General features: G+C 31.8%; 2 protein-coding genes across 2 annotated transcripts; one reads left to right on the plus strand and one right to left on the minus strand.

Moving 5' to 3' along the window:
* Positions 1–812: 812 nt before the first annotated feature.
* LOC113520550 (dynactin subunit 2) lies at positions 813–7,385 on the plus strand. Its single transcript, XM_052897354.1, has 9 exons — positions 813–974; positions 1,057–1,259; positions 1,715–1,850; positions 2,082–2,188; positions 2,779–2,892; positions 3,825–3,900; positions 4,116–4,274; positions 5,122–5,218; positions 6,215–7,385. Exons 1-9 carry the CDS (start codon positions 939–941, stop codon positions 6,394–6,396), a joined length of 1,110 nt encoding a protein of 369 aa, XP_052753314.1. The 5' UTR covers positions 813–938; the 3' UTR covers positions 6,397–7,385.
* An 865-nt stretch (positions 7,386–8,250) lies between these two features.
* On the minus strand, positions 8,251–10,739 carry LOC113520568 (60S ribosomal protein L27). Its single transcript, XM_026905938.3, has 3 exons — positions 10,623–10,739; positions 10,054–10,283; positions 8,251–8,474 (listed from the first exon to the last, which is right to left on the minus strand). Exons 2-3 carry the CDS (start codon positions 10,270–10,272, stop codon positions 8,289–8,291), a joined length of 405 nt encoding a protein of 134 aa, XP_026761739.1. The 5' UTR covers positions 10,273–10,283; positions 10,623–10,739; the 3' UTR covers positions 8,251–8,288.

Raw genomic sequence — 10,739 nt, forward strand, 5'->3', positions numbered from 1 at the left:
TTGAAAGATGTCAATGTCAAACAAATACTATAGAGACTAACTACTTACCTAATCTAAGAACAAAAAATCTTTGTTATCTAAGAACAAGGAATTACATAGAAAGAATGATAAAATAAAAACTATAAACTGTTTTTTAAGGACTTGTTTTTCATATTTATAGCACGTAGATGTAAGATGTGTATATAAAATTTTTGTTCATATTGATATTATCAATTAAAAATTTTACATTACTAGATTATATATTCGACACAGTTTATGAGAAAACGTGCAAGCAGGTTGTACCTGAATTTGATATGGCCGTATAATATTTTCTATACACTAGCCTGCTATGAATTGAGAAAAATAGCAACTGATAATATATCTTTCATCCTCTTTTTATTAATTATATCTGCATAAAAAGAAGGGAGGCAAACATATGATTTACAGTTTTTATTTCATCATTCCTTCTATGCAATTCCTTATTCTTAGTTTGTACCTAATAGAATCCGTAACATTGGTAATCTCTTTGAGTAGTCTATAGTATTCTCTAATTCGTATCTCGTGTTTTGTGTACAATATCAGTTGCTGTTTTGTATATATATATATATATATATATATATATATATATATATATATATATATATATATATATATATATATATATATATATATATATATATATATATATATATATATATATATATATATATATATATATATATATATATATATATCCTATTAAACTAACCATCATCTATGTCTACAAAAACTATTCAATCTGCGACAGTTAACAAATATTTGACGTGATAGTTGTTTGTCACATTGACATTTCTGACAACAACACAACGAAAAATTCCTGTCCTATTTCTATTTCAATCTGACGTCATTTTGTCTGAGTAAAATAATTTAAATTACACACTAATATTTTCTAATAAACAACGATTAATAACACGATAATTATGGCTGATCCTAAATACGAGAATCTACCGGGTATAGTGAGTGTCTGCTTTTTGTATTGTGTGAATTTATTGATTTTATATGAGCAGGGATGTTTTATAAGTTTTTGGTAATTTTAAGGCATACGACCAGCCTGATGTGTATGAAACCGGTGAATTACCAGAAGCTGATCAGCCGGAGCCCTCCGAGGAAGAAGAAAATGAATGTATTGAACAACTTCATTTGTCTGTGAAAGATTCATTTAACAAATTCAAAGGGAAATTTCTTACTGGCAACGTCGATTTCTCGGATCGTCTGAGTCGGAAAACGAGGATTGGGTATAGGTAATATCATTATAAAAAGTCACTACAAAGTCGAAAATAGTTAAAAAGGTTTTATGCTACTACTACTTTGTATTACTCCTCTGAGGTTTTATCCTTCAATCCCATTTCTGTTTCTTCTTTGTAGTACAATCAATAGTATATTATATCATATAATATACTTTTCAGACATTTACTATTTATTATATTATAGCTATTTAGTGTTAAAATGTCTTCTCAAAAGGTTTATCCTGTTTGTAATAATTTCAATAAAAGTGACTTTTTTCATTAATTCATTAAATATATTAATGGAACTTTTACCAATTGTATTTTTTTTTGATATCTATTTTTACTCCAAGTCCTAAGACTGAATGTCAACAGCCTGTCCTATGTGTACAAATCTTGCTTTGTCTAATATGATAACTCGTCATATGTATAGGTGAAGATAGATCTATACCTTTAGGTATTTACATTTATAGGGCTGGAGAATGGGAACTGGCAGCTGAGGGAGAACCTGAAACAGTCTTGGAGAAGTACAACAGACTCCGCTGTGAGTTCTCAGAGTTATTAGAGGAAGTGGCTGAACAGCAGAATAAAGCTACTGAGAGCGAGAAGGTAAAACTAGAGTCTATACATTTAAGAGTAAATTGTACAAATTTAAGACTAAGTTGTACACATTTAAGTTCTTTCAATTTACAAATTAGATTCTATACTTCTATATTATCTTTTAGTTTAGAATCCAACATTTCATTTGTATATTGATTTGTATATAATTTAATTAAATTTAATTTGTAATTAAATTTAATTATATAATATACATATTTTAATTCTCATTAATTTTTTTAGGATGAGTATACAAAACTGGCATCTCAAATCAACTCAACTAAGAAATTACTTGAGGAACTGAAACTGGAGGAGGGAGAGCAAATAGATCCCAAAGCAGAGAAATTAAAGTATGTGTAATCATATATGAAATTATTTTAGTCTTTCTTTTTTATATGCCATTTGTAATGACAAGATGATGACTCACTTCATGGAAAATGGTCATTGTCATCTATAGCCTTTTATTGTCATCTATAGAATTTAATTAAATATTAATTATTACTGAATGTGTATTCACGAAAGAAGCGAAAGAGGTTTGTTTGAATCAAAGCATTTGGCATTCCATTATTTCTGCCTATCCTAATAGGAGACAGGTGACAAATATGTATGTATGTGTATTCAAATGTCATATTTATGTTGATTTGTTATAGACAAGTTTGCTTTGGAACTCTCAAAATTAAAAATCGATCAAATAATATTTATTTTGACAAAATGAGTAATTATAAATTCGATAATTTTATAAGGTAAGAGATTCTCTTTCTTCCCATATGTATTATAGTTATTAAAATCTGTATAAGAAAATACCAAGTAACAAGTTCAGGTCCAAATACATATTTTTTGTGATACTTGGTGTGACCAACAAGCTACAACTATGAGAGTGTTTGTATTATAACATCCAATTTTTGTGTTACTCTTTGTCAGTCTGAGTATAACCTTTCAGAGAATATTTGGCGGCTAATGGCAAGAAGAAAGGAGAAGTAGTCACCGCATATTTGAAACTGAAACCTCAAGTGAACCTGGCACAGACAACTAGAATAGCTCAACTTGAACACAGGTAACATTATTATATGTTAAAATCTTCAGTTCTGACATTTCAAAGTATTATTATTAATGTTCTCTGCAAGAAATTCCTTAGCTCCAAAATTTATAAAAAATTAATATAGTAAATAATTATAATATAGTATATTATTTTATATGTTAATAATTAATTTTTAGCAATGATTCTGCACAGTTATTTTTTATTAATATACAACCTATGTATTTTCTTTTAAAGAAGCTTACTAAGGTGAAATGATTTTTAAAATTGATTAGGTATTTTTTGTGTTTACCTATTATTTACAAAGATTTTTCTTTTTATAATGTAAGTAGAATAAAAAAATTAAAAAAAAAGCTATTTAAATAAAAAAAACTATAATTTAAGTTAATACTACATCTAGTTTTAATAATTATATCTACTACTAATATACTAATAGAATAAAACATTGGCTTTCCTTTGCAAGGCGATTTATGATATTTTTCAAATGTTTATATTTTCAATTGTAATGAGTGAGATGACAACAGCGCAACCAATTAGTGCAAAAGCTTAAATGGAAATGCTAAAAGTGTGACAATAAAACTATATTATGTTCAGCAGTGGACATAATGATTCAACAACCGACTATAACTAAAAATGTTGAAATTTTGACAGCCCCATTGCTAAGCAATATGCCGAGGTAGGACGACCCCTGGAAACCATCGTGAACAATTCTTATTGAATTCGTCACGATGGGCTAATTGACCTGCTTCATCTTCACTTATCGTTCCTCACTGATGCCCTGTCAGCGTATACTGATAATGCAGGCGGGATCACCATTTCATTGTCATCCATTAAAAAAAACTTACTATAACTTAAAATGTCCTATTAATAATAACTCCAAAAGTTTACATGGAGTTAGTAGAGCACTACTTCTCAACAATGGTTTTTTATTTTGATTACCTTTGTTTTAGGTTACATAAACTAGAACAAGCAGCGGGCGTGAGAGATGAAGAGGCATTCCGGAAACTGCAGGCGGTCACGGGACAGGTACATAGCTTTTGTACCACACATTTTACAACCGACGTCAAAAGAAGGAGGTTCTCAATTTTTGTTTTTCTTATCTGAAAAGATATACGTACGAATTGGTCCCAAAGAAATTCCTTTAAAATCGATTCAGTAGTTTAGTTTTTAAATTACAGTAACAACAACAGTGGTTTTCCAAACACTGTTGAATGTTAATAATTAAGCATGGTCGTCCGCAGGCGACGGTGACGGGCGCGGCGGCGACGCTGGCGGCGCGCGCGGCGCTGCTGCGCGGCGGCGAGCTGGCGGCGGCCGAGGCGCGCGTCGCGGCGCTGCTCGCCGCCGTCGACTCGCTCAAGGCGGCCGTGCGGCCCGCAGACCCCGACCAAGACGCCAAGGTGCCCACCTTTTTTCTTATATACAACTTAGAACGGCAAACAAGCTGACGGCCCACCTGATGGAAAGTGGTAACGGTCGCCTATAGACATGAGCAGTGCCATGGACATAACAGAGTATACTGTTTCGCCCATGATACCCCTCCATGCGATGCCATTCCTGAGAACTCGGGTATTATTCCTCTGTACCTTGTAAATTCACGCCATATCCCACCCTTCAAACCGAAACACAGCCATGCAAACACAACTGCTTCATGGTAGAAACATGAATGGGGCAGAGATACCCAAGCAATCGACTTTTGTACAGTCTCCCTCTGGTCACCTACCCTTTCTTCATCATCACCCCCCAATTACAAGAGGACAACGGATTGTTACTAATGCAGACTTCTAGTCCCATTACTAGCAATATACCTTGTCACGCTTCCAAAAAGAAGGCAGTTCTCAATTCGATTGTATTTATTTATGTTTTTTACCTCATAAATCCGTTATTTATAATCCAATATAGAATATCCTTTAAATCTAAAAATAAAAAAAAGAATCGATATTTTTTCTGTGGAACGCATTTTTAAATTATATCTTATAAGATTAAATCTATCTACTACTGTCCTACCATTAAGTTTGACGAATTAAAGTTAATTAACATTAATATAAATAAACATGGGATTTTTATATATTAAGATAATATATGAGTACAGTTCATAGCAATGTTTGTATTGTATTGTATTCGTGTGCTGTAAGTAATGTAAATAAATTATCTCTCTATCTATTTATCTATCAAATTCATTTCGTCATCTTTAGAGCTTTTTAAGAAAATGAGAATTCTGACAATAAAATACCATACCATTTTCAGGTCAACGAACTGTACAAATTATTGCAGCAGATAGATGGTGTATCACATTCTGAGATTTTGGAGCGGATGGAAGCACTAGAAGCCTTACATAATCAAGGTAGGAATGATAGCATAGCGACCACCAATTATTAAATACAAACTACCAATTAACATAAATTCATAAAAATCTAGATATAGCTTAGTGACAAAGCAGGTCAGTCGCAGAAACTAGAGCAGACTAGTTCCTACAATAATCGCCCGTTCACGAGTATGACGGATGAACCAAATCATCGCATTGAATAATATTGTAATGTCCAATAATGAAACAACAGAATTTTATCTTCTACTGATAAATCCAACGTCTGCGTTCGTTATATGAATTTGAGTATTTAAGAATAACTCTTTATGTACTTATTAGATTGCTCTACATATTATAAAGGCTAGAAGATACAGTCAGACACTATCTGAATAGTATATTTAGATTATACTATACAAAACTAACCATTGTAAGTCCAGACGTGACCTTGAAACATTTCTCAATTCATGAGGCTCAATTTCGTGTTTTTGTTCGTACCTAAATCGACCCTGTAAATAGAGCTTAACATATCATGTAATTTTAACATCAAATTCCTATTTCGTTCGTCCCCGAAATTTCGGAAAATATTTAATGGTAGGCCCTCTGATAATTTGGATATAGACTGAGGAGAGAGAATGACAATCAAACAACCGTACACACTGTTCAGCCGCGACTGACAAACACATTTGTCAGTATATATTAGCTTTATAGTTACAACTAGGGATGGGTAATATATAGCAGTATCTATGTATTTAAGTTACAATGTCTATATATTGGTCCAATAACGAATATGTTCAGTCTGTTATCCACAAAATTATATTGGGTTACAGACTTTTAACATATTAGAAAATAGATATCCGACCGATATAGGCGATATCGAAATAGGTGTTGACCTTTATCCCGCCGTCATCTCCAGATAAACCCAATATATAGATATCGGATCGGTATCCATATTACCCATGTCTATTCTACACGCTTATTAAGTTAATAATGCAATAGACCACTACACTGATTATGAAACTAATTTTTTTATTTCAGCGAGCAACTTCGGAAAATCACTCACCGAATTAGAAACACTGCAAAGCACAATAGCTAGTGGGGTTCAAAATAACAAGGAACTCCTACAGGGAGTCCAAGAGGTGTTCGCGCACAACGTGGACAGTCTACAGAAGGAGATCAAGAAGTTGGACGAGAGAATCGCCAAACTCGTCGCGGCGTGATGTCACCAATAGATGTCGCTTGCTGTAGCCATTATCCCTCGACAAAGAACTTAAAGTCTGCATGCTCTGATAAGAGGATTAAGTTATGTAAATGATAAAGGCTTAGTGGCACAATGTGAAATTTACCCCTCACCAAGTCAGCAAAACATGAGAATATTAACAAATACAAATCGATTGGGAAAAATCGTACGTAGGTATTTATTAAAAACGCGGTTTGTATAGTATTCTCCTCCCCAAACAAGTAACTAACGAATCCATCTATAAATACGTTATCGCTATTGCATGCATAAGACGGAACGAGATAGCGATGCTGGACGTTTTGTTCTTTCTCATGTGAACCCTAACGAAAACGTATCTATTGATGGATTCGTTAGCCACTTCTGTAAACGGGATATAAAATAGCTCTGCCTTCTCTTTCCTTTATGCAACTTAATCCCTCTTTATACAAGCCCAAATTGGAGCATGCGTCGCACATTTTATAGCATTGAATTTTGCTGCATATTTTGTAATATATTTATAGGGAACTTCACGACTTGATGAAGTGGACCTTATATACAATTGCATTTTTTTTCTCATTTAAAAATCACTTTTTGAAAGTGATGAATATAAAATGTTGAATAATATAATTAAATTTTTACGTAATTATGTAACAACATTTTAATTTCGTTTTTATTCCCGGTTTGTTCTATGCTACGAGATTGTTATGCAGCAAATGTTTATAGGAAATTAACAATTTTTAATATTTCAAAAAGAACTATGGCATTGTTACAATACGACATATTTTAATATTATTGTAATAGGCACTGTCATGAAAAATAAGTTATATTCAGGTCTAAATGTTTAAATAGTGCCAGAAAATTTATTCCGTTATTATTTTTTATGCCTCAATTCTCATAAGACGAAATATAACCATTATTATTATAATTAATTCTCAAGATTGTTAGACTGCTTATAAATAATTTATTTTAAAATAAAGCTATATTATAATCTTTCTTTGTTTAATTTTTACAATTTCATAAATTTAATGGGTAAAAATGCAATTTGGTAATTTATTTTCACAATCAAAATATCTTTTTTCTATTGTACAACGTAATTATTTCTTCCTTCGATAGTTTCTTCACTACCATTATAAATGTAAGTTTGTCTGTTACCTGTTAACGACTGGACGGCTGAACCAATCATTTAAATTTAGTATAAACATACTATATGGGATCTGAGACAGACTACTTTTTATCCGAAACAGTGAAATCCTTTTCTCAAACAATGCGCGGAAATTAAAAACACAGTTTTACTTTTTAAGTTCAGTGACGAATAACGAACAATGGACTCACGTGTGTGCCTCGGCTAGGCCTCGGCCCATATTTGCACGTTCGTCCATCAATGCCTCAGTTGCTGGCCGCTGCAGTAATGTACTATTTTACGCGAAGTTATGAACAAAAATTTGTTAGCATTTTACAATTATTTTTCTAGACCAAAATCATATGGGTCATTATCTACCGACTCCTACAATGCATTTGAGATAGTCACTCTATCCAGTGGAGGATAATCTTACACTGCGTTTGCCTGCACGGGCCCGCAACTCAAGAATCTGTCTTTCCCATCGGTTGTCAGTATTTCGAGCTATTTGACCAGTCCATTGTTACTTCCACTTGCTTATCCTTCGGGTTGTCTATACTGTCATGCATGCTATGAACAACGGATGATGCATAGACAGAAGCCTCAGAGAATGATATTAATCCATGACATATTCACAATAGTAAAGAATGGGCTCCTTTCAATAAGTGCTTCCTATCAAGAAATTATATCGGTTTCATTATAACTATAGAAAAGAGATTACAAAAAATAAAACAATGGTACATTACATAAGTAATGTTTATTTTTAAATGTACACCTTAGAACCTAAGCTTTTGGAAGAACCACTTGTTCTTCCCGCTCTTGTATCTCTCTTCAAAGCGGACTCGTGTGTTGAACCTCAACTTCTTGCGCTTGGCCGGGTCTCTCAGGTCTTTAACACTGAATTTCTCAAAGCTGAAGTCTACCGAGTAACGGGTGGGCATCAGGTGATTGTAGTTTACCAGCTGCAATGATAAATATTACCACTGATTTTTTTATATTCATATAGTTTGTTAAACTGTTACTATGAATTTCTGCTAGCTATTTTATAGTACTGAGTATAAGAAGTGACATAAAATTTTAATAAATTTAAAAATAATGAATACAATTTTTAAATATAAAAATTAAGTGTATTGTCCAGTGTCAGTTAGTTAGTTAGATCAGTGTTATTAATGACTTTATTAGTATATTAAACGATTATTAATCTTAATAAGATCAATAGGTCATTATGTCACCTATTTTGCACCACATCTGCCCTTGTATGCTTTCTGTTTTTACCTAATACTTAGCTGGTAAAGAATACCACATGTCATTAAGCTCACCACTTATACAAAGTTCTATTGGGCAATAAAGAATAAATAAATAGATGTAATTTAAAATCCATTGTATGGTTTGTTTTGATACACTATACAGAAGTAGGAATTTACTTTCAAAATACATGTGCATGTAAATATGAGCAAAAGCTACTTTTAACCCTGTACGAGATATTTTAATTAATATTAAAATTATCTTTAATATCGATCCACAATGTGATCTATGTCAAGGTCATCATCATGAAATGAATGATAATGAATTTGCTTTTCTATACTTGGCACAATTAGTAAACAATCTTGGCATGTATATTTGTTTAAAATAATGGTAAAAGTAAATAAATAATTTGAATAACAAATATGTATATTACATAAAACATATAAAATAAAGGGGTATATTTTAAAATTGAATAAAAATGCATGCTTGTATTACTAAATATGTCTAGTATATGAATATATTCTTAAAAATAACAGGGTAAAAGCCATAAAAACAAATATTAATTTTAATGTAGAAAAAATCATCAAAATTGTTCCAGACTAACAAAGTTCGCATACTAACACTGTCAAACTGGGGACCTCCATATCTATTCAAACTACATTAAAAGTAGTCTTCATTTTAAAGTACCTACATAGGTTGATAATATGTATTTTACAGTTCTATACATTTATAGTTTTTTTTCTTAAATTAATGTAATAATTTATTCCTATAAAGTGTAAAGAAAAGAAAGTTCTCTATTTGCAATAAATACAAACAGTAGTTAGCAATAAATAAAAACAGTAGATAAATATTTTTTATTATCTCTATAAGAGTGAAAATAATTTGATTTCTCAATCGCTTATTCTATATTCCTGCCAAGGTATGAGAAAAGAAGTTGACTAAAGCATGTTGGCCATTTTACATTTTTACAAGTTTTTTAGTAAAATATTAATTATAAATTTTGTTTTTATGTTTTTAAACTTAAACTTTAATGACAGAAAATGTCTGAAATACAATACAATAAATGTTAAACATAAAGAGCTAATACCTTAAATATAAAGAATCAAGTATAAAATTATTTAATACAATTTAGTTTCAACGGTTTTATAACCACAATACATTTTTTAACATTTTGTTGTAAGCAGAATATATGGGATACCAGACAAACCTATGTGGTTTATGATGTGCTTGTTTATTCTGGTTTTATGGTAAAAAAGATAAAACAAATACTTAAAATAGTATGGTAGTCAAACTCACCTTCACGAAAGGCTTTATCTTGGATCGCTTGTGGATTTTGTTTTTACCCATCCTCTTGTGCACTTTACGTGGATATCTGTCAATGCCGGCGACGAAAGCGTGACCGTATGGCTTGTCTGATGTGCCCTCGTCGTAGTTTTTGACTACGATCGCTTTTCGCCCAGCGTACCGGCCGCTGAGGACCAGCACTACTTTCCCCGGTTTCATAATTTTACCCATCTCTGATGGATCTGAGAACAACAAAACTAACCTTCAAAATAATATTTTGGTTTGTAATTGCGATGAAAATGTACTCCAAAAGATTTACTAGTGACAGTATTGTAATAATGTGGAATTAAATATTATCAAGAGTATTCGGATGCAATTTCATAGAAATACAGTGAATAACTGTGCGAACACCACAGAGTTTGTTAAATATTTTCTAGTTTAAATTCTCATCCGTGTAGAAAATATTGGGAATTTTGGATCCTGTGACTCATAAACTTTATACTGATGAAAATATATGAAATTTTCAATAGATTTTAACACAGATTTATTTGGATATTTCTGTAATATTTCACAAAACTCACATTCTCATTTACCTGTCGACACAAAAAAGACACAAGATAACAGTGTTGCTCGCAAAGTAAAATTTCATTTGTCACATTTGACAGCTGTCATTATAGACATTTTGTAATCCAATAAAA

This window comes from Galleria mellonella, unplaced genomic scaffold (genome assembly GCF_026898425.1).
Source record: "Galleria mellonella isolate WM207_F2 unplaced genomic scaffold, CSIRO_AGI_GalMel_v1 utg36, whole genome shotgun sequence".
NCBI lineage: Eukaryota > Metazoa > Arthropoda > Insecta > Lepidoptera > Pyralidae > Galleria > Galleria mellonella.

Coding starts and splice junctions, on each gene's coding strand:
- LOC113520568 (XM_026905938.3), bottom strand. CDS start 10,272: ATGGGTAAAATTATGAAACCGGGGAAAGTAGTGCTGGTCCTCAGCGGC. Junction 8,475..10,053: donor AGATAAAGCCTTTCGTGAAG/GTGAGTTTGACT, acceptor TTATCATTGCAG/CTGGTAAACTACAATCACCT.
- LOC113520550 (XM_052897354.1), top strand. CDS start 939: ATGGCTGATCCTAAATACGAGAATCTACCGGGTATA. Junction 1,260..1,714: donor AAAACGAGGATTGGGTATAG/GTAATATCATTA, acceptor TTACATTTATAG/GGCTGGAGAATGGGAACTGG. Junction 4,275..5,121: donor ACCCCGACCAAGACGCCAAG/GTGCCCACCTTT, acceptor TACCATTTTCAG/GTCAACGAACTGTACAAATT.